A 25,680-nucleotide genomic window follows, 5' to 3' on the forward strand; every position below is an offset into this window, starting at 1 on the left:
TGCTAATCTTTTTCCTTTCTTTAGTCTTCCAAAATACTGGAAACCAGAGCACTTTATGGAATCCAACTAAGTAATACAACTACTTCAGGGTATGACTTCTACCTGCTGTTAGGCCAATTAAAGCCAAATACAGTCAAGTCCGGTCAATAGCTATGTTTAAGAACTATGGCTCCTTGGACGACCCCTCTCTTTTACCTTGTGCATCCTTTCTCTTTTCTCAGTACCTACCTCCTATCTGTCCCCATGTTTCCTACACTTTCTCCCTCAGAGACTAAGAATTACCTGGTCAAAAGCCATTTATAATTAAGCTAGAATTCATACTAATATATTAATACAGAAAGCTCCCCTCATAGTTTTCATAAATGTTTATGTGTGTACTGAGTTGCCCTTTGGAGTTTACTGGCTACTTTTAAAAAATGGAGTAAGTGGGGGAAAGAATAGCAACTACAAATAAAGAACTGAGATTGCTAACTGCTCTGTTTCAAATGATTAGGTTACAGTGTGACAATTAGATCTTCTAAATTCCCAATGGCAAAAATGCAAAATATTAAACTGATCAACAGATCTTACAAGTTAGTGAGTAAGGGAAAGGTGCTACATGTCTACATCAAACCTAGAGGAAGAAAGTAAAGCTATATAAATTAAAACTCATCTGAATTTTCTGAGGGGTGGGGAAGAATCCCACCTCCATGACCAAAGATTATTGTATAAGGATACGAAAATAGTTAAAAATGTATATTACCTGTATGTTTGTATATACGCATAAAATACTTCAGGAAAACTATACAAGAAACTAATAAATATGGTTGTTCCTATGGAGGAAAACTGGATGACTGACGGATAGAAATGTGAGGAAAACTATTTTTACACCTTTTGTACCCATTGAAGTTTGTGTCATGTCCATGTAATTCTCATTCCCCAAAACAATAATTATTTAGGAGGGGGCTACATTAATCCTGCATTGCTTCTAAATAAAATATTATTCAGAGAAGCTTAGCTAGGGTATCCAAGCAGCATGTGAATGAGAGCAAGAAGACTTCTTCCTAACTGGTAGCATCCACTCTTACTAGGAGAACAAAGTGTTCCAGTGATCAAAGAGGTTATGAATCAAATTAAATTGATACATTAAAAAAAAATCCCATCCAAGTATAATCCTACATTCCAAATATAAATATGACATTTACTTATCATATCTTTTCCCAGTATCATCATCTTCTTAAAGAAACAGAACTGCTGCTGAAAATTACATCATTGAATGTATCTGCTTTTGCTTCTTACAATGTCAACATATATATAATTTTATGTGGGCAAGGGAATACTATTTGTTCCATTATCTTTTCATTAAAAATTTTAGAACACAAAGACTAAGATTTTCAAACTGCCTTATCTGAATGTGTATATTTTTAAATTGTTAATAAAAAAGAGAAAATGAATACTTGTAGTCCCTGGATAAATTCTTCATGTCAGTGACTCACCTCTACTACCACTTGATATTTTCCAGAATAGTTCTCTATCTTCCTCTCAAAAGCCACCAGGATTTCTTGCATAGGAGCAAGCTTTTCAGGACTGGTTTCAAGATCTTTTGGATTCCAGCTGCTGGAAAAAAAGGGCCACCATTTTTGGTCTCAGGAACTCTTTGTAAATATTTAACACAGAGTCCATTCCTTCAGCTTTCATGAAATTGTGTTTTAGGGGATTTGTTCTCTGTTCTAATTATTGTTTTTAGGAACAAAGTAAGTAAACCACGCATATTTAAAAACTAAAAATTTTAAATGATGGTGTGGAATTAGAGGTACCAATTTTCATATTTTTCACAATTTCTAGATATTCTCAGACCATGATTTATCTGTTGCAGCACTTGCTAGTTCTTACAAATTCAGAGAACGTATTTTTTAAAGCAATAATATTAAACACTGTTATGACAAAACTGGAAACCACTTTACATCACAGTCTTTAGTAATCTGTACTTACTATGAAATCCATACCATTTGAAGTCTAGAAATAAACCACTACTTTCATCCTAGGTGCTTAAGCCCAGCTCAGGAATCATCCTGGACTCTCCCCTCTTCTGTCAGAAGCCTTAGGGATTCTAACTCTTAAATATATGTTACAGCCTTCTCCTCTCTCCCCCTTTACCATCACTTTAGTTCAAGATTTAGCCACCCACTGCCTTGGCCATTACAGGAACAAATCAGATGTAGGTTCTTAAATGGAACATAACATTAAACATCACTCTTCAATTTAAAATATTTTAAGAGTTCCCTGATGTATCCCTATCCCCTCGCCCTATCAGTGACAGGATCAAAACCAAATGAACTAACTCCCCATTGAAACTTTTGCCTTCATTCCTATGACACATAGAACTGCACCCAATACTCTGGTCACAGAAAACCACTTCACTTTCTCAAATATGACATGTTTTCTCCATCGTTCTGCCTAGAAGGCCCTGTGTACTCATAATATGCTTCTAGAAATTCATAAACAAATAAAGGTCACTATAAAAATAGTAATGATATCTTTAAAATATATTTAGTACCTAGCACAGTACTAGATACTGATGATTTTCTTTTTTAAAGAAAAAGGAGCCACTACTAAGTGATTTTCTGAAGATTACCCACCATTTAGTTAACAAAGCCAAAACTAGAACCCAGGTCTACAGAGTCCCAGTCTTTGACTATGCCTGACATCTTTTATCATTATTATGGTCATACAACGCAGAGAAGAGCAGAGACTACACCTATAAAATATTATATGTAATGAAATTAATAACTGTGTTTTCAAATGATCGATTCATACAGATATTCATTCACTGCCACATAATAATTTCCTTCCAAATACGGCACTCTATATGAAGATACAAGCCATTTTCTTCAAATAGGTTAGTATTCCCTTAGTTCTACTCTCTCAGTTCTATCTAGACTAAGCACTGTAAAATGAAGAGAGTTAAATTACTGAAGACTTGTACTAAGTAATATCTTAGTAATATCTCGTATCTAAGTAATATCTTGTTCACTGCTTTGACCCAAAGAACTATACTTACTAGGAAGAGAATTCTAAAAACTATTACTGACTTCTTAACCTTAAAATGTTAACCTCAAAAACAATTTAAAAAGCAAGAAGAAAATACAGGGCATAATCCTGCACAAATTCAAAATACATGTGACTTTTTCTCAAATGTATTGTTTAAAAAACGGAAAGCTCTTATTAAACTTCACAGATTAAATGTTACAGACAGTATCACATTTCTTTCTTCATCTCACTCTGAACATATAGGCAATACATAAACCCAACACTGTAAGCTGCCCCATTGCACGGCTCTTCTTTGAGGACACGTTTAATGATCCTGGCAAGGAATCAACAGAAGTTGAAATTCTTCTTTTTTTTTTTTTTTTAAATAGTTTTACTTATTTCTAGGAGAGAGAGAGAGACAGCGTGAACAGAGGAGGGTCAGAGAGAGAGGGAGACACAGACTCTGAAACAGGCTCCAGGCTCTGAGCTGGCAGTCAACACAAAGCCCGACGTGGGGCTCGAACCCACGAACCGCGAGATCATGACCTAAGCGAAAGTCGGACGCTTAACCGACTAAGCCACCCAGGTGCCCCAACAGAAGCTGAATTTCAATCAACTTTAAAAGTATGCACATGAAGCTATGATGGGAGACATTTCATCAGTTTGATAGAATTAGTAACAAACACTCCTCAAACAAAATAAGAAAAAAGTTATTTGACCAAGGTTTTCTTGAATAAATATGTACCAAGAATTGTGGACAGAAAAATTTATTACATGTCAGGTTCTATAAAGCACTATGAAAATTTATCTAAGGGTCAAAACCTTGAGAGATTAAAAAAAAAAAAAAAAACCTTGAGAGATTAAATAATGTTCTAACACATAACAGGTCAGATGTAGTTAAATCATGGGGCTCTTCAAATTCACTTTATTTACCTGGAATTTTATTCTATAAAATATTGCTTGTCACAGGAATTCTCTAATTCTCAGTTTTTAAAGCTCCCAGAAGCTTCTCGCCAAAAACAAACAACAAAAAAAGAATAGATAGAAAAATCAAAAACCCATGGACAATATTTACAACAAAAACCTGGTGATGAAGTATCCCCATACACCTCATAACGCTATCTGGTACAGACAAGGCAGTAACAACCACTGTCCTGGCATGATGCCTGCCACTAATGGGGAATTGAGTGGATCTGAAAACAGAACACTAAAATAGTGAAGACATACAAACTGGAAATTACAATGAACCAGTCTGAAGAAAGCACACAAAACTGAAAAGGAGTTTTACCCAATCCAATAGCAAATAAGTACAAAAGGTCTACAATAAGCTTGAAATGGGGGAAAACAATCTAGCTTCTATGAATTCTCATAACATATCCACCAAATTTCCCTTCTGACCAAAGCCCCACCCTGAGGAGAAAAATCCTGGGAAAGGATTCAAAATTGAACAGGACCAAAAAAATGGAACTAAAGGAAGAAAAGTTTCAGAAAAAAATGGGAGAAGGGACCAGAGCAAAAAAATCTCAGAAAACAAGTAGGCTTATTTTTAAACATTACACAAAAACCACTGAAAGGTGTTTGTGCAACCCCTTTAGAAAAGCGATCTTGAATCTCAATTCCTTTTAAAAGTAAAGAAAATACTACATAAAAAATGATCAACAGAAAAAGAATCAAGGTCAAATCTCATGCAGTTACCAGAAGAAAAAGAGAATAAGCAGCAGAATAACATCTCTACAATGAATCCACACTAGAATATGCTCAGAAAACAGATCAAAACTGTACACCTACTAATTCAGAACAAACCAAAAAATGTATGTAACATATGAAAGAACATGTAAAATTAGTTAAAAGACATGAAGTTATGAAAGAACTAAATCAGAATTTTGAAATATTCAGAATTAAAATAAAAACTCAGAAAAGAATTAGAAATAAAAGGAAAAATTTCAGAAATGAATATGAAATAAAATGGAACATGAGAAAAAATAAACACAACAAATAATGGCCTATAAAAACTGGAGAGGTAAAAGGAAAAAAAATGTTTCATTGAAAAAAGTAAAGAAAAGGATCTAAGAGTAAGTGACAAATACTGGAGTTAGGCAATGAAGATCTGACATACATGTGTTTATTTATTTTTTTAAAGTTTTATTTATTTTTGAGAAAGACAGATCACAAGTGGAGGAAGGGCAGAGAGCGAGGGAGATATGGAATCTGAAGCAGACTCCAATCTCTGAACCGTCCGCACAGAGCCCGGTGTGGGGTTGAACTCACAAACCGTGAGATCACGACCTGAGCCAAAGTCAGACACTCAACTGACTGAGCCACCCAGGCGCCCCGATCCAACCTACATGTAAGAGAGTCACTAAATAAGAAAACTCAACGAGGAGACAGAACACTCAAAAACTAATTTTAAAAAGTCACTGAAAGGAGCGGCTGGGCGGCTCAGTCAGTTAAGCGTCCCACTTAGGCTCAGGTCATGATTTCACAGTTCGTGGTTTGAGCCTCACCTCAGGCTCTGTGCTGACAGCCAGCTCAGAGCTTGGAGCCTGCTTCAGATTCTGTATCTCCCTCTCTCTCTGACCCTCCCCTGCTCATGCGGTCTCCCTCTCACACACAAATAAATAAAAACATTTAAAAAAAAAATTTTTTTTTTAAAGTCACTGAAAGGGCGCCTGGATGGCTCAGTCAGTTAAGCGCCCAACTTCAGCTCAGGTCATGATCTCATGGTTTGTGAGTTCGAGCCATGCAGGAGCCCCACGTCGGGCTCTGTGCTGACAGTCAGAGCCTGGAGTCTGCTTCAGATTCTGTCTCATTCTCTCTCTGCCCCTCCCCCACTTGTGTTCTTTCTGTTTCTCAAAAATAATTAATGTAAAAAAAATTTTTTTAAGTCACTGAAATAAAAAAAAAGTGAAACTACATACTGAAAGAGCATACCCCAAAGCATTCCTTGTCTAAAAGAAGCCAATATACTTCAGTTAAACATAAAAATGAAAGAAGACATACCATGCAAACATTAAGTACGGGAAGGCTGTGGTGACTCTACACCAATGCATAACAACTATCTTACACGTATACCACCGCTGTGCAACAAAAAGATAATCTGCGCCAAAATTTTCATTAAGTTGTCTCATTAACAAAAATAAAAACAGGTAAAATTAATCTTAACATTGTATTTCCTTTAATGCATCTTTCTCCTCTGCAGAACTCCCATGGAAAACATAGTAACTTATCTCACCTTCCTTTAGTGACTTAAAAATGGTGTCATAAATTAAAACAAATCTGTGCAACTGCACAATTCAAGTTGAATTTAAGTCAATATTCTAGCTCCAGTTTTCTTTTTTAAAGAAAAATGGCAAAGATTCCTTCTATCAACTACAATCTTATCACACAAAATTAATATGCTTTTAAAGAATAAAATGTATCATAACTTTAAATGAAATATACTGTGTCAGAGGGTCAAAGAGGAGAAAACTTCTTCAATCTATTTGCCACTTTCATCCCCTACTTTTTATAATCCTTTACATCCCAATTTTACTACTGAACATGGGCACAATATGATCAATATAAGAAGTACCTGTAACTTTTTTTTTTTAATTTTTATTTATTTCTAGGAGAGAGAGAGATAGACAGCGTGAACAGAGGAGGGTCAGAGAGAGAGGGAGTCACAGACTCTGAAACAGGCTCCAGGCTCTGAGCTGGCAGTCAGCACAGAGCCCGACGCGGGGCTCGAACCCACAAACCGCGAGATCATGACCTAAGTGAAAGTCAGACGCTTAACCGACTAAGCCACCCAGGCGCCCCAAGAAGTACCTGTAACTTTATGTATGCCTTGGTGGCTCAGTTAAGTGTCTAATTCTTGATTTCAGCTACGGTTATGATATCACGGTTCAGTTGGTGAGATCAAGCCCCAAGTTGGGCTTGTGCTGTCAGTGCAGTGACTGCTTGGGATTCTCTCTTTCCATCTCTCTCTGTCCCTCCCCTGTTTGTTCTCTCAAAACAAATAAATTTAAAAAAACAAAACAAAGGAAGTACATGTAATTTCAATTACTTTTTTTAGCTATACAGAAATATTTAAAGTACCTTCCAATTCTCTTTCACCTATTCTCACTGTATTTAGATTAACTGATTAGGAATTCAAGCTAAGGCCTCAGAACACAATAAAGCTTACTGATGAATATTAGTGAAAATCTGTAATTTTAACTTCCTAAGGACAATTTTTTTCTAAGAGAGAACAAAAGTTTAAATTAAGACAAGAAGGTCAATACTATGACACATCTATTACTAAATTAAACTAAAAGCTACCAAGCTACCTGATAGCAGGTATTTCTAAAAATAACAAGGTTAAAATAGAAATCTATATCCATTTAGCTATTGATTTTTTCCATATGAAAGTATAAAGAACAAAATACTTGTTCAAAATACTTCTTGAACTTGTCTTTCAGACTTAATCTGAGAATCATGTGTCCTTCTTATGATTTATCCTCAAGTGCAAGAATTATTATCCTCTAAGGTAGAATTTGACTTTTAGGAAAAAGTTGAATCACATCTCTAACTGTAATATACCATTCTTATTCAAATGCAAACAATGAAAGTGGTTTTTTAACTGCTGTGGTAACCAAAGAAGACTGAACATACAATCAAAGAATTTCAAGATCAAGACTGGAAGAGACTTCAGAGTTTTCTAAATCATTCCTTATCTGCCTATTCAGACCTTAATTCTCAGCTACAGATTTCCAAGTGGTTGCCCAGCCTCTGTACAAACCATTCCAGTAATGGCAAATTCATTACTTTCCAAGGCAATCAGTTTCAGTTTTGCATGGTTTGAAATACTGGAGAGCACTGCCTTATACCTGCATATATTACCTTGGAACTTCCACGCACTAGCTTAAGTTATACTCCATACAGCTACTGTATTTGAAGAATTTAAAAGTATATAGGAACATGGGAAGAAAAGAACAGAGGTAAAGAAATTTAAAAATACACTGTATAAATAATACAGGACAAATTGAGAGCATATGCTTGATTTTTCATTTTCTCCAGCGCTAACTATAGCAAACATTATCTCACAGAATTATATCAAACCAAAGATTGTTCTGTGTGCCATTACAAAAATTGAGCACATACTGTATTCCCAGCACTGCAGAGGCCATCACAAGGATTACAAATACACATATGATAAAGTTTCTAACTCCTGGAAGGTTACAATTAACAGACATGCACAAAGGTAAATAACAATATATGGTAGTAGATAATTAGGCACACCTCAATTTAGAAGAATTTAGGAGAAGCTTTATTACAGCAGGGATTTATTGGGTTTTAAATAATGGAAAGATTTGGTTTGAAAAAAGGAATATGCAAAAAACATTTCCAACAACAGCAGAACCAAAACAAAAAACAAACACACACACCGCCAGAAGAACTGAACAGAAACAGTTGTCTCTGTACAGCCAAAGCGATCTGCTGTCAAGCATCTGGAGTAAGGTCATAGACACACAGCGAAGCCAGATGGCAGAGGTATATGATTACCAATTTAAGGAAAATAAAACTTTTATGATTCTCAGAGGAGAACCAATATAAATCTCTTAGAAGAGAAGTCAAATGACCAAAGCAGTGTTCCAGAAAGATTATTCTGAAAGTGGTATGTAAAAGTGATGTAGAGGTCACAGTGATAGGAAGATCAGGAATAAGCTAGAGCTGTGGACATGACAGGAGAAATGAAAATGGAAAGCAACAGAAACCATAAAAGAATTAAGAACTGACTGATGGAATATGGAGGCACACAAAAGAAAGAAGAACCACAGGACACCACAGGCTTTTAAGATTAACTGGAACAATAACATTAACTAAGAAACCAGTCTGAATAACCAGATAATTATTTAAATTTTAAATGTGTCATGTTGCAGATTAGTAGGCATCTACCAACCTTAACATTTACAAATGCTACACATTAATAACTAGGACTGTAAGCCAAAATTTCTACAATGAACACTGAAACAATTTTATAAATCCTTTTGTCCTGTTTCCAGAAAACATACAGAGGTTTTTTATTGGTACTGCTATAGAGCAACAGTTAATGCTGATATTCTATTCTTTATTCTCTCAAAAGCATTATGTTATCTGGCAAAACAAACAAACAAACAAAAACATGCCTGGTCATATCTATTCATTTCACTTCTATCACTGCATTAATAGCCAGCTTTCTTTGCTTCATAGCAAAGTATTTTTCATAAAGCAACAAGATTTTTAGTTACATCAAAGAATTACCTAATACATAAAGATGAATAGATATGTAAAACCATGGTGAAATTCCAGTGCAATGGAATCAATCGAATTGGCTAACTCCAGCCTCACAGAACATGCAATTAAAATGGATGCCTGGGAAAGTTACCAATCACTTCACATCAAAGATATCCAAAGATACCAATTACTTCTTAAGAATGAAAAATCCATGAACACCAAAGGTCTCTAACAGGCAATCTAAAAAAGAACTGACATCCACTATAGACATCACTACTGGAAAGACAAGGGAGAACCATCTGCACAAAAAAGTAACAGGTGAATCTATGAGAGTAAATGAGTTATCCTATGGAGAAAGATTGAAGAACAGAGCTAAAGACAAAACTGTAGAAGATGTCCAAGAGGGGGAAAAAACAGAGAAAGAAATAGTAAAACAAAAACAAAAACAAACCTAAATAAACCAAATAAAGGATGTGGATGAATAACTTCAGCTTCTTTTACAAAGAAAAAGCTTCCAGAAGGCAGTGGGTAGTATCATGTGAAGCAGGAGAGTTGGATTTGGTCATTAGGGATAACTAGTATTCTTTATGAGTGCAAACTTAGCAGAATGGTGGGACCAAAAATTAGTTAAAAGAGGCAGAAGTAAGGTAAAGATGAATAGTGGGTAAAGATCTTGCTCAAGAAATTCAACTGCTAAAGAAAGATTAAAGCTAGTCACTAGAATACAGTGGCTGGCACACTGTGAGTACTTAATAAATGCTCAGTGGCTGAACAAGCCAAGAGTTGTATGTTGAGGGAAAGATGGTATTTTAAGGAGATTTTTATGGCAGAAGGGTGTGAATAATACATTTCAAAGAAAAAGAATTTAAATATGCCTCCAAATGAAAATAATTCTTGGGTGGAAAAGCAGGAAGGAATGCTGCAAACGAAAATAAAGGTAAAGAAACTAGCAGCCATCCCCTACTATTCTGTCCCTAAAACAAAACAGAAAGCTGGAAGTCAAAGCAGAAACACTCAGGTTGGATGGAACGAGAGGAAAGAAAGCTTCAATTTTTTTGTTACAAGAGGAAACAACCATGTGAAAAGACCTGGGTTTAAACACCTTTCCTTCTAGCCAAAATATAGTCAAAGCTAAAGTAAAAATGGTACTACATTTGCCTACAAATGCTGAAGGCAAGTTCACTAAGGACAAATCATATATCTATGGAGACTGGCAATTTCAAATGAAGTTCTCCACGATATATTTTATAAATGAATAAATTTTAGTTGTGTGGCTTTGGTGTTCCCAAGAAAATACTAAGTACCAGATAAATAAATGACACTAGTCAGTAGTAAACAATCTGAGAGAAGATTGCTAAAAGATTTACAGATAAAGTATTAAAAGTGGTCTAAAAGTTATCAAGATAAATACCAAATATATGGAGTATACTTTATAATAGGGACAAAATCTCACTAAGATCTTTTATTAGGCAGCACAATTTACAAAACTCTACACAAAGTAAGCTAAGAAACTTAAGAGCACAATTAACCTTCCTCTGTAATAAAAATTAGGCATTCTTCATTTTAACTGCCTCAATAAGGCACTGAAAAATGAATAATTTTAAAATGTACAAAATTAGAAAAATGGTAATACTTAGGATTATTAAATCAATACAAAATAAAAAAATAAAGGCTATGGTATTTATAAAAGTACAGAGTAGTCCTTTTCAAAAATTGGAAAAGTGCCTGATAATAAACTCAAAATCAAAGACATTTAATCTGACCATGAACCACATTTCAAAAAAGAATTTTGATTAAAATGTAAGATGAGTAACTCTATTTCCATGCTAATAAAAATCAAAATAAGTTTTGGTAGATAAATTATTTTCTTTTAAAAATAAGCATATAGCTATTTTAACATAGTTATGATATATGGTAGATGTCCTAAAACTTGATTCACACACTCACAACATGTATATAAGTAACTGACATAAATATGGTGTACGTATAATATCAGTTGACAAGAAGCTTTGAAGCAAAACTTAATAAGTAGTTACATTTTACAGAGATACCAAAAAAAGAACATTTTTATTTATAACTTGACTGGGCTCAGAGATTAAATCATGTTTCCACATTTACTATTAAAGATCTAAAAATATGTATGTAACTACCCAAAACTAAGTAGTATCTTGGAAAATTAGAAGCATGATTTTCATGAAATGTTGGGGAGGGGGAGTGGTAAGGGAAGACACAGGGTAGAACTATATGCAGTAGAGTACTTCTCTACAAATAATAATTTCCCAAGTTTTTTGTTAATATCAATGAAATTCTTATAAAAAGTCTTATGAATAAAGAACACTAAATTACACTGTGATCTTCACTCTTCCTATTCTTTACTCAAAAGATAAAAATCTCAGTGTACAGCAACCTAAAGGTACAGACAGCAGTGTGGTGGTTGCCCCTGGAGAACTTGACTATAAATTGGCACAAGTAAATTCTCTAGGGTGATGGAAATGCTCTGTATATTTACACTAGAGTGTTGGTGACACAGTACAGACATTTGCCAGGACACATAAAACTCACATCTGTAAATGGTTGTCTCTATAATTACACTTCAATTTTGTATGTAAAAAAATAAAATAAGATGCATAGGTATAAATAGAGTTGGATTAAATGGAACATACCTACCATTACAGGGAAAAGGATATACTTAAATTTGAATAAGTAGCAACCTCCACAGACAACCAATATGATCACCTAACCATCTCAAAATCCCAAAACATCCAGTATTACTAAAAATGAATTATACTTCACAAATATTCTCAAAAAGTAACTTATACTCAATAATATCACACAATGAGTCAATCTGCTTATTTACTCAGTAGTACATTGAACAACCAATTCATCACAGCGGATTTACTAAGAAGCTATGTTGCGTGGATCAGAAAGATATTCAAGGCAGCAGTACTGAAAGTTTTACATAATGAACAAATGAACTAACACTACTAATAACTGATAAGCTAACATCGAGTATTTAAAATGTACCAAGTACTGTTCTAAATGCTTTCCTCATATTAACGTATTTGGTCCTCACAGGAACCTACAGAAGGATATACTCCTACTATTCCATTTCATAAATGAAGAAACTGAGGCACCCTGAGGTGAAATATCCTGTCAAGTTCATCCAGGTCTAACTCTGGCAACCTAACTATTTAGAAACAACTTTCTAAATCACTTTGTTCTACTGCCTTTTTAGAATCAGTTGCCTTAAAATTTTCTAGGTTATGATAAAGGCTGTGCTCTAGAGAATGAAGCCTTGGGGGATTTTTATTGAATATTAGTCCCAGAATGATTTTTAAGAACAAGTACTTACAAGGCCCACCACAAGAATATTAGATGATGTGCTCATCTGTCTGTGTGATTAGCTTCTCTATACTTTTTTCCTCTATATTTTTTTTAATTTTTTTTTTTTTATGTTTTATTTATTTCTAGGAGAGAGAGAAAGAGACAGCGCGAGCAGGGGAGGGTCAGAGAGAGAGGGAGTCACAGACTGAAACAGGCTCCAGGCTCCGAGCTGGCAGTCAGCACAGAGCCCAACGCGGGGCTCGAACCCACGAACCGCGAGATCATGACCTAAGCGAAAGTTGGACGCTTAACCGACTAAGACACCCAGGCACCCCTCTATACTTTTTTAAAATAAAACTTCATTGTCTACTTATTTTTAAAAAAATTAACATTTATTCATTTTTGAGAGAGAGACATAGTGTGAGTGGGAGAGGGGCAGAGAGAGAGGGAGACACAGAATCCGAAGCAGGCTCCAGGCTTTGAGCTGTCAGCACAGAGCTTAACGCGGGTCTCGAACCCATGAGCAGTGAGATCATGGCCTCAGCCGAAGCTGGACGCTTAACCGACTGAGCCACCCAGGCGTCCCTACTTACTCAACGTTTAAGTAAGCATATCCTAACCTTATTTCTTATCACAAAACACCTGATCTTTAAGAGGAGCAGTGTGGTCTATGAACTCATACAGAGCATTCTCTAGTGATAAATACTCATCAAAAGTCTTGGTTTCCAAAAGAATAATTCTTATTTCAAGAAACTGACAGCTGAAACCATACAAATCATGTTCAAATACAAGCTCAAGATTGTATATTACTTAATAATTATTTTCAAAAGCCTTCCACTTTTAATAATTCAGTATCTTGATGTGTAACTGTAACTTATTCCCCAGAAAACGAGTGAACTGTAGCCCTGTGACTGGGAAGTTCTGCTCTAAGCTACAGGAAAAGAACAGCTGCCTACCTCAAATAAATTGCTATTCAACCCCTTTTAACAGCCTGGTTGGGAAAAATATTATTTTGGAGAACTGAATTGTCCATGGATTTCATGTTTTATCCTTAGTGTGAAGTGAACCACTAAAAGGCAATACACCTTGGGTCTTGAATGTTTTGTACCTTCTAACCCAATACAAACACCAAACTGCATTTTTAAGATACACTTCACATTTTCTTGAAGACAACTTAAAAAACAACATTTGAAATCTGTTACCGTAGTTACTATAGAGATGTTATCAAGAACACTGCCTTATATGCAATGTTCAAAAAGCTCTGCTTCCTTGATAGAACAAGTAACTTTTCTCCTCAAGGATAATGAAAATACCTATAGTGTCATATTTCCTTTATGCCCTAGCCAGCAAAAACCTCAAAAACTTAAAAACGAACTAAATAATGTTTGACTTTACAGCCTGAAGATCTATTTTCAAGTATTTCTAGGGTTTATTTTAGATATCTAAATCTTGGTTCTATCTAGAATTTACTTTGGCATAAGTAGGTCTTTAGTACAAAAGTTTCACCTTCTTTAACAAAATCTTTTTTTATGACCTATTCCCCTCAGCATTGTATTCTATTCTTTCATCCTTACCTCACCCTATCCATGCCAATTTTTGTATTCTTTTTGGTGTTTTCTGATTGGAGGTATGAAGGAGTATCACTGAAGTTCAACAATATATATTTATATATTTACCTAGTTCAAAAAGGGCCTAAGAAAAAGTAGTATAAGTTCACTGTGAATTACAAATTAAAACCAGAAGAAATAAACATTTTTATTTTAGCAGTTAATCTTAAGGATCAGAAAGTAAGATTTTGAGAACTTAAGAGTGTCACACTGTAAAAATGGGAAGCCCTTAAAATTACAAATTTATTTCTAACAATGCTAAACCACTCAAAACAATCCAAATCAGTCATTAGAACATTTGCTAACTGGGCTATCCTCCAACTACTGGGCCCTGTTTGAGAATGAAGAACATTTCTGTACAAAAGAGAAATCTTTCAAGTCAGTTCTTAGGCAAGAGGTAGTTTATTCTTTATCTTTACCCAGGCTCCCTCTACTGACAGAAAAACAAAACAGACTATGGAATTATACTGGCTAATTTCATCAACACAAGGAAAAGGAATTCATTATTTAAAGACTTCAAAATCAACATTTTAGGTAAGAATAGACTAAAATCTGAGTTCACGATAGACCCAAAAAGAAATAAACATTTGTGAGTGGACAATTCAAGTAACATTAAAATTTTATATGTGGCATATACCATTTCAATATACTACTTTTCAATGTTAACCCTTGGATATAAGAAGGGTTAAATATTTGAAATTCATTTTAAATATTTTTAAAAAATTTTTTAATGTTTATTTATTTTTGAGAGAGAGAGAGAGAGACAGCGGGAGCGGAGGAGGGGTAGAGAGAGAGGGAGACACAGAATCTGAAGCAGGCTCCAGGCTTTGAGCTTTCAGCACAAAACCTGGAGATCATGACCTGAGCCGAAGTCAGAAGAAGCTTAACCAACTGAGCTACTCTGGCACCCCTCATTTTAAATATTTTAAAAAATCTCTCAGTAAGGAAATGTTTACCTGTATCTGTTCTGGTGTCCATTGGTCTAGGTTGACTGACTTGACCCTGGATATATGAACCCCAAGATTTCTATGGATTCCAGCACATCTGATGCAGATAAACACACCAATATTCCAGGAAGCCCATCGAGGACCTAATTAGGAGAAAAAACAAAGATAAACAAATATTAAAAACTAAAATATTATGACAGCATTTAAATGAAGCATTCTGATTTTTATATAATTATAATGGAGCTTTACAAAATTCTACATGCTCAAAGTTTCAAATGGCACCAGCAGTAAGGTTATAAATCAACCTTTAAGAACAGTAATGAGTTTACTAATTTTGCTTTTCTAGAAACTTCCCAAACCTGTCTAAGAATTTAAAACTAATATATGTGACTAGTGTTTTCATTCAGCGTACTTAAACCAGGACCAGTAACGTTCTCAAAGTATAAAGTAAGTTCTTTATTAAATGTGTAAGGTATCACTCAAGTCATCATCTCACGGTTTGTGAGTTCAAGCCCCACACTGGGCTCTCTGCTGTCAGCATGGAGCCTGCTTTGGATCCTTTATCTCCCACTCAGCTTATTCTCTCTCTCTCTCAAAATAAATAAAAACTTAAAAAGACTGCCAACAAATATAAATTACGAGTTTTCTTAGTAAGAAATAGACAACCAACCAAAAAGAAAACTGTGCAAAAAGATATGAATGGGTAATTCACATAAGAAGAAATGTATGGACAATAAACATATAAAAACATGCATGATCTTACTAGCAGTTAGGGAAAATGCTCTTTAAAACTACAACAACCCCCATTTTACATTCAACACACTGGAAAAAATGTTTTTAATCAACTATTAGAAAGAATGAGGAAAAATAAGGTCTGCCTCAAGAAGTCTGTAACAACATGGATAAATCCCAAATATAACCCTGAATTTAGAAAGTTTATAGATGACTAAGTCATGTTATGAAATATTAGTTCTTGGGATCATGGTTTAAAAATTCTGAAAAACATTGTAGAATATAAGGATACACTAAGGATACAAGAATACAAAGCCTTAGCTGTACTATTCTTTACATCTTTGAATGTATTTTCTCAATAATTTTAAATATACTTATAATTATTTTCATATATTGCTTATATAATTAAAGTAAAATGGGAAAATAAAAGTAGTATCTGGCAATTATGTCAACTATTCAGAAGCTTATACCTAACTGATTTTTATAAATCACTTGATTATGAAAAAACTATATACAGTAAAAGGTATCAATAAAAACCAAGCTTTTTAAAACATCAGACTTGTGTTTTAAGTACATAGTTTTTATCTAAAGGTGAGAGTTAAATCTACAAAATAATACCAAGCCCAGTAATTACAATGCAGTAAAACTAAACAAATTCTCTCAAAAATTCCTTAGGAAGTAGTTTATGCATGTACAATTATGCCAAAATATCCTTTTAAATTTCAGAAATGACACCTCTAACCTGTGAAACATCTGGGATATGTTTTATTTAAATATTTGATGGCTAACAGCACCGAAATGAATTAGAAACCAAAAGACCCATCATATTCAACCTACTCTACCACCAGTGAACTGCATAAACTTTCCTGGACTAGTAACAAACTGAGCAACAAGGTTCTCATATGTTAAGCAGAGTCAAGATTGGCTGCCTCATTACTTCGGAGAGTCTTGTACGGAAAATACTTTGAAAGTTTTAAAGCACTACTGAAGTGCAAGTTATTGTCATATTAAGAAATTTTGAAAATCAAAATACAATACTTTCCTCCTCTAGAAAAGTTTCTACATTGATCTGCAGAACAACTGTATCCTAACTTTTATCAAAAACAACTTCCAAAACTGCAGTGAATCCAGAGTATGATGGGAAAAAAATTTCAACACTCTCCAAGAGTGGCTTCATTTTTGTTCCTAAAATAGAATGTTTCCCCTCAGCATATGTTAGACCCAGAGCCAAATACAAATGGAGACTTTTCTCTATAGCACAATTTTTTTTGATACAGTAAATGTTATGACTGAATGATTTAGAAAGCATCAATTGCACAATGTGATAATGACTGTTCATGCAGGTAAAAAGTTGTAGCACCAAACAGAGTAGTGCATTTTACAATAACCAAAGATAACAAAGGGATCAAATGTATAAAAGCACTATACAAGAATCACGCTAGCCGTAACAGAAAAACAATGGCCATTTACTATTGAACAAAAAGATAAATATAATTAAATGTTAAGTGTTGTTCAGGTTTTATACAGCTTCACACAACTATAAAAACCATTTTATTGATTCCTGCAAGGAAAAAATAAATTGCTATCACTTACTGGAAATGTTAGCCCCAATCATTTTTTACCAATGGAAATAATAATGCAATTTTGTCAGTGCATCTTTCTTTGGAATTCAGTTATCACATCTTAACTAATAATAGTGGGATCTTCAAAAAGAGACTCTTATTTTATTTTTAATTTTTTTAATGTTTATTAATTTTTGAGAGAGAGCAAAGGCGAATAGGGGGGAGACACAGAAACCGAAGCAGGCTCCAGGCTCCAAGCTATCAGCACAGAGCCCAATGCGGGGTTGGAACTCATGAGCCGTGATATCATGACCTGAGCTAAAGTCAGAAGTTTAACCGACTGAGCCACCCAGGTACCCCCGACTCCGAAAACAGACTTTTAAACCCTAACCATGGGACGCCTGGGAGCTCAGTCGGTTAAGCAGCCAACTGCAGCTCAGGTCATGATCTTGTGGTTTGTGAGTTCAAGCCCGTCGGGCTTTAGGCTGACAGCTCAGAGCCTGGAGCCTAATTTGGATTCTGTGTCTTCCTCTCTCTGTGCCCTACCCTGCTCATGATCTGTCTCAAAAATAAATAAACATAAAAAAAATTTGTTTTAAATACAAAATAAATAAATACCTAACCAAAATTACAATTGGGTTATTTGTTCTATAGAATTAGCCTTGTAAAATTTACCTAAAATTGATAAAAAACAAACAAACAAATAAATAAATAAATAAATAAATGTTCAACATGGCAGTCATTCCAGTATTGGTATGAAATCCTAATTTTCATTCACCAAGCTATTCAGTGAGTACTTACCAACTTTGCCAAAGTAAATGCTGTCATAAGACCATACACACAAAGGTAAAATGCTAAATTCCCAGACTGAGGAGGCCAAGCCAAGTATAAATAGATATGACCACTTAAAACAAACAATTTGGTGAAATCTAGTAAAAGTTCTAGATAAATAAACTTTTCTACCAGGCAACTGATTCACACATGCTTAGACACACATATACATATGTTTACCAATTTATATATGTAATATGGGATATTCAGTACACATACACACTCACATATAATATACCCTACAGCAGCTATTTTATATGGCAGGTCACAACTCATTAATTTAATCTCCGTAAGTATATTTAGAAGAGAAGGAAAAAGGATTTACATGCATCACACAAAGGGTAAATAGTTTGTTAACCTTTTTTAAAAAAATCAGTAACATACAATATGAATACAGACACATGTACACAGAAAAATCAAGTCATGCTGTAAAATGTTTCTCAGGGTCATGGTTGAATATGGCTGAAAAACACTGCAAAGAAACTAATACATGTTTATGTAAGAAGCTTGTATCACAAAATTTATAGCCGCATGGTTTCTAAAATAACTGGAAATAACTTAAATGTTCACTAGTATGATTATTTCACCATACAATTTGACAAAGAATAACCTGCACGTATCGACATGGATAAATCTTAATTATAACATGGAGTATCAATTTTAGCATAAGGCGATATACAGAGCAATATCTCCAAGTAAGGAGACAAAATCTGCTGGAAGGCATGCAGGTCTCACATAGGCGGCAAAGCTTGATCTGAAATTTAAAGGCTGACTAGTAGGCAGTAGGCACAGAATATACCAAGACACATTCTTGGCATAGGTTAAAAAAAAAAGTGAGGTACGGTAGAAGACTTTGGTATGTATGACTGAGAGGGTAGAGTATTAAAAGTGTTTGGGGACAGCTTCAGGAGATGATAGCAGGAGGCCTTATATGGCAGGCTCAATGGTTTACCCTGACTCCCGTGGAGAAGGTTCCTAATAGCACTTTCAAGTCCACCATGGCACTCCCACTCACATACTATGATTATACATGCCCTGTCCTGCCTTCATGCTTTTATATTTGTTGCTGCTTCTGCCCCATATGTTTTCTCCTTAGGTCTTCACATGCCTGGATCACTTTGTTGTATAGGCCTTAGTTCACACACTACCTGCTTACAGAGAACTATCATGACTGATCTACCTAGAGATGCCTCCCCTATTCTCCATCATTTATAATACTTCCAGCAAGTTGTTCTGAAGTTTATACAATAATCTAAGATAAACAGATAAATACAAATAGGTAATTAGCTGGAAGATTTAATTCTTTTAGCAGCTGTATCTCAAACTAAGTTACAGAAAGACAAAGTCAGTTCTAGATCAGGATCTTTCAGACTCTAATGTGCATACACAACCCTAGGGATATTGTGAAAATGCAGATTCTAATTCTGTAGCCCTGGAGTGGCATCTGAGATCCTGTATTCCTAAGAAACAACCGATGATGTCCATGCTGCCATACACAAAGCACATTTAGAATAGCAAGATTCTAGAATATACTTGACAAAGTCTTTAACTCAAACATTCAGCATATTTCTTTATGTTTTCACTATTCCTACTGAGTATATGACTCAAATTGTGAAAAATTATTTTAAATTGTGAAATTTTCTTTTAGTAATCAACTCTGCTGAGAAAAAAAATTCAAGGTTTATTTAGGATTCAAATCTGGGTTATCCTGAGTTATCCATATCACTATCTCACTAAAAGCAACAAAAATAAGCAAGCATCAACTAAATTAATATTACTTATCTCATAATCACAGATCTTACTTATCTCATAATCACTTATCTCATAATCACATCATCCAATAACAAAAGAGGTTATTTGGCCTCACTAATATTAGCACCTTAAGTCATATCCATATTCAGTGAATATACTGAATAAACTTGTCATGCAGCTTTCGTACCATTTGAGAAATAAGATGAAACTGCATTCTCGTCTGAGAAGGAACTTCTCTTAAGTTTCTGATTACCATGATAGACTAGCAAAAAGAAAAACTACTTTGATTTTTTTTTATGAATAGAAAATAAAACAACATAAGGAACAGAGAATATAACATTAACTGCTAAATGTAATTTCTTTTTAAGACTAGTTCTTCTATAAAGCCTTCTCCAATTCCCCCAAAATGTTTTTAACATTTATCACAATGATTTACAGTTAATTGTTTTAGCTATCTTTTCTGAGAAACCATTGATCTCTGGATGCTCTGGATGCAGCACAACATCTAGTATAAAGTGTAGGCAGCCTCCAGCTTACAAATGAGAGCTAAGACCTTGAGCCACCTAAGTCACTGCTGCCGAAATTGCTAGAAGGTTCTTTTAAAGGGAAACCACTACCATACTGAATATGTAAGACATCATTCACCATTATTTCCAGATACACTGTCTGATGAAATCCTAATAAACGTGAGGTAGGTAATATTACCACACCAATTTCAGAAGTGAGAAATTTAGGGTTTTAAATGCTAGAAAGGGGGAGAGAAAGAGCCAACACTATACCGTGGGCATATCTCAATATGCAACTACTGAAACTTTGCATCTCATACTATAATTCCAACTTTCCAAACCAAATTCCCTTACACTGGCTGACTGCTTTCACTTTATTGTGTCAACTTTTTGAAATGCCAAGTCACTTACTATGGAGGCCAATAATATAGATCTAAAGATGCAAATTATCATTTCAACTCTCCAGAAGTATCAATGCTTCTCACATGATTCTTTCTTTCCCCATCATACCCAAGATTTGGGGCAGTAGAACTGGATTTGGTTTGATCTGTTGAAGAAGAAAATTGCAAAGGATAGATCATTTTGATCAAGGGGGAAGGAGGGGAAGGGGAGGGCAAAAATCAATTGAGTAATAAAGAGTATTTTCTTAACACAGCATCACAGTAGTAGGTGCCTAGGAAAAAGAAAGGGACACACAATAAAAGGATCCTAAAGATAGGGTGCCTGTGTGGCTCAGTTGGTTAAGCGCCTGACTCTTGATCTTGGCTTAGGTCATGCTCTCACAGTTTGTGAGTTCGAGCCCTGGGCTGGGCTCTGCACTGAAAAGGCAGAGCCTGCTTGGGATTCTGTCTCTCCCTCTCTCCTCTCCTCCCCCACTCGCTCTCTCTCTGTATCTCTCTCTCAAAATAAATAAATAAACTGAAAAAAAAAGGAGTGGCGCCGGGGTGGCTCAGAGGGTTAAGCATCTGACTCTTGATTTCAGCTCAGATTATGATCTCAAGGTTCCTGAGTTTGAGCCCCATAGTGTGAGATTCTCTCTCCCCCTCTCTGTCCCTCCCCTGCTCGCTTACGCTCTCTCAAAGTAAATAAAACTTTACAAAATAAAAAAAAAATCCTAAAGACAACAGTCTGCATCAAAATATTATCCACAATCAAACATGAAACAAAGGAAGAAGCCTTTTCTCTTTTGCTATCACAACCTTCTTTACCCAAAAGTTCTGATTAGCCTTTCATTGCTCATGGTCAGCTAGGTTATAGATTAGGTTCACTTGTTGATCAGCAAGAACACCAAGTAACAACCCATGAAAACATGTTTTCTACACTGTAAACAAGTGAACTACAACTTGCAGAAGAACATGTACATGTGTGTTGGAGGGAAGGAATCACTGCAAATAAGCATGAAGAGGGATCTTTTGGGAATGACACTATGTTCTAAAACTTTATTATGGGGATTGATAGTTGCAAAACTGTTAAAATATTAAAAATCATTAAATTAGACACTTAAAATAAGTGAATTTTATAGTATGCAAATTATATCTCCATAAGGCTGTTTTTTAAAAAAAAAAACAACCCAAGTAAGGGAGCCTGGGTGACTCAGTCAGTGGGTGTTTCTCTTTGGCTCAGGTAATGATCTCACAGCTCTTGAGTTCGAGCCCCACGACAGGCTCTTTGCTGACAGGTCAGAAACTGGAGCCTGTTTTGGTTTCTGTGTCTCCCTCTTTGCCACTCCACCACGTGTGCTCATGCTCTCTATCTCTCAAAAATAAACATTAAACAAACAAAAAAAAACTGTACATCTTTTTAAATGTAGCCATGAACATCACACATTATTTTTATTGCTTTTCCCTTACTTTACCAGAAAAAAAGAATGGCGGCCAGTAGTAGAACCAGTAGTTGAAGTTAATGATCTCAGGATATAGAGCCCTGACAGATACACAGAAATGTCAGGCAAGAAGGAAATAAAATATTCTTTTAAATATTCCTTTCTTTTTTAAATCTGAAAGTAACATATATTGGTATGACATAGTCACCTATGGTTGATCTACCTCAAATACACGTTTTCCTATAAAGTAGCATCAGTAATGCTGATACTGACATGTAGGGATGACATTTGATAATCACAGTTCCTAAGTGACTTTACAAGCTTCAAAGAATCACTACAATGCTGATTAGAAGAATCATGCTGTTATAATTAATCATTTCCTGGAGGCTGGAATATGAAGCATTAATAGAGGCCAAGCGATTGTGATTACTAAAAACTGAGCTTACAGAAATTTCCTATCTTAAAAAAACAAAACAAAACCAAAAACAAAACAAAAACCTCAAGCAAAAAAGCCGTATAAGTGCAAAGATCACCTACAACAATGGAAGTAATTAATTTCTTCTACAATTTGTCTGAAACAAGATTGACATTAAATGGTGAGAAAATAATTTTTTTTATTTTAAAAAATCAACTTTTAACACACTACAGTCCTCTCTTAAGTATCTTATTTGCTAAGAACCTTATGTACAACCAAATCAATAACCAAATAGAATATAAAACCTTTAAAAGAAAAGTTCTAGAACAAAGAAATTTTAAAACCTCTCTATTCAGAAAGAACATTAAAGTTATAACATTTAATTCCCTCAGAAATGTTTTGTCTTCCTTTTTTAACTCTGTAACACTCAGAATATCAGTATACATATTTAACCAACAAATATTTACTGAATGCTTACTATTTCAAGGCACCATTTAATACTATTCAATACTCTGACAATTCAGTGATAAAGCAGATAAACTCTTGCCCTCATGGAGCTTATAATCCGACAGAAAGCTGTACAGAAACATATAAAAGTAACAGTATGCCAACGGCAGTGAATATTATGGAGAAAAATAGAGGAAAAATGGAGAGAAGGAAGGGAAAGGTAATTGTTATTTGGTCAGGAAAAGCTGTACTTCACCAGATATCTGAAGAAGATAGTGGAATACACCATACAGCTATCTGGGCAAGAGGAATTAAGGCAACAGGAACAATAAACACAAAGGACCTGAGGAAGTGTATACGCCTTAAGGCATACCTTAAGAAATGTTTAAGACATGTTTAAGAATTACCAGTGAGGGATGGTGCCTGGGTGGCTCAGTCGGTTAAGTGTCCAACTTCGGCTCACCAACTTCGACTAATGTCCTGATCTCACGCTTTGTGAGTTTGAGTCCCACCTAGGGCTCTGTGCTGACAGCTCAGAGCCCGGAGCCTGCTTCGGATTCTGTGTCTCCTCCTCTCTCTGCCCCGCCCATGCTCATGCTCTCTCTCTCTGTCAATAATAAATAAACTTAAAAAAAAAAAAGAAAAAAGAATTACCAATGAGGGGTGCCTAGGTGGTTCAGTCCATTAAGTGTTGACTTCGGCTCAGGTCATGATCTCACCGTTTGGTGTGTTCAAACCCCTCATCAAACTCTGCTGACAGCTCAGAGCCTGGATGGAGCCTGTTTCAGATTCAATGTCTCCCTCTCTCTCTCTCCACCCTACCCCTGCTCACACTCTGTCTCTCTCTCAAAAATAAATATTTAAAAAATTACAAAAAAAAAAAGAATTACCAATGAAGTTTTGTTTGTTTTTTAAGGGTCTATGAAGAGCTACTTTTACATCTCTACATCAACTATAGTAATAAAACATTTCCTATGAAATATCTGTAAATGCCTGTTGCTCAAACTATTTGTAGTCCCTAAGAATAAACCATCATAATCACAATCACTACATATACAGACTTCCACCATTTTAATTCAGTGCCCAGCACATACTTAGTTAAGTATAAAACAAAGACAAGAGAGAAACAGATAAAGCTAAATAAGAAAAATAATGGTAAGATTCCTCCAAAGAATGTTTGGGGCATGCGCTGCTATTCTACCAGGCATGGGAAGAGGTTATAGGGCAACAACATAAAGTAATCTACCCCCAATCTCTACAAAATTCAAACTCTAATTGCAGGACACAGAGAAGACAACTATACTCAGACTTATGTCCATTAATTATCTTAAGAAAGCAGACTGTGTTGGGGCGCCTGGGTGACTCAGTCGGTTAAGTGTCCGACCTCGGCTCAGGTCATGAACTCACGGTTCGTGGGTTCGAGCCCTGCATTGGGCTCTGTGCTGACAGCTAGCTCAGAGCCTGGAGCCTGCTTCACATTCTGTATCTCCCTCTCTCTCTGACTCTCCCCTGCTCACACTGTCTCTCTCTCTCTCTCTCTCTGTCTCAGAAATAAATTTAAAAAAAAAACATTAAAAAAAAAAAAGAAAGCAGACTGTGTTTACAAAGGCTCTGACATCAATCTAAAAGTCTGGTTATTTTCCTAACACTGTGTTTCATTCATATTTGTTGAATCTGACAAATCAAAAAGTTATCCCTCACATTACTGGGACAATTGGTGAAATTAGAGTAAAATCTATAGATTAGATAATAGTATCAAGATAATTTTCCATTTTGGTAACTACTTTTGTTATATAAGAAAGTCCTTGTTTTTAGAAGATAAACACTGATGTATTTAGGAGTACAGAAGCATATCTCAAAGAGTCCAGGAAAAAAATTAAAGTATACATACAGGAAAAAGAAAACAAATGTGGTAAACTGTTAACATTTGAAGAGTGGAAAAATGGTGGGGGAGAGTACTGCATAAATAGTTTCCTTCATTTTATATGCTTTTATTTGTAGACGTGAATAATAAATGAGCACAGTAGAATGCTTGTGCATGCTCCATCATTTCACAGACAACTATAATAAAAATAAAGAAAAAAATTATCCCTGTATTTACACTTCTTTAAATGTCAGTTTTTCACCTGAAAATGAAAATACCACCATCTTCCATATTCAGATAACTACTATGAACCACAAATGACAAAATCCATATGAAAGCACTCTAAATTTACAAATCATTTTTGTAAGACTAGCATGGCTTTTCTCTGTATCCCACACTTTTCCTTGCTAATTTCATCTACTACTATTAAAAGGCCAAAATCTACACTTCCTATTCCACTGATTATATGATATGAAATAATAGTTTTCGAGGAGAAATAACACACTAAAGGTACACAGTGATTATGAAACTTCTCAATATCAGAAACACAAAGAAGTATTTTTTATAATAGGGAAAATGTGGCATATCTATTCTCTAAGCAATAGATTTTTTTTAATTTATCTTAATG

The 25,680-nt window shown here is 35.0% G+C and overlaps 1 protein-coding gene across 2 annotated transcripts in view; it reads right to left on the reverse strand.

The window, feature by feature from the left end:
• Window positions 1-25,680, reverse strand: part of SMAP1 (small ArfGAP 1) — a 180,582-nt gene that overhangs the window by 120,234 nt on the left and 34,668 nt on the right. For both annotated transcript variants that reach the window (XM_077767238.1, XM_077767237.1), the window contains exon 2: window positions 15,131-15,264. In XM_077767238.1, the coding sequence (XP_077623364.1) occupies window positions 15,131-15,264 (134 nt within the window). The remainder of the gene's footprint in view (window positions 1-15,130; window positions 15,265-25,680) is intronic.

The sequence above is a fragment of the Crocuta crocuta genome, unplaced genomic scaffold (assembly GCF_008692635.1).
Source record: "Crocuta crocuta isolate KB4526 unplaced genomic scaffold, BGI_CrCroc_1.0 scaffold518, whole genome shotgun sequence".
NCBI lineage: Eukaryota > Metazoa > Chordata > Mammalia > Carnivora > Hyaenidae > Crocuta > Crocuta crocuta.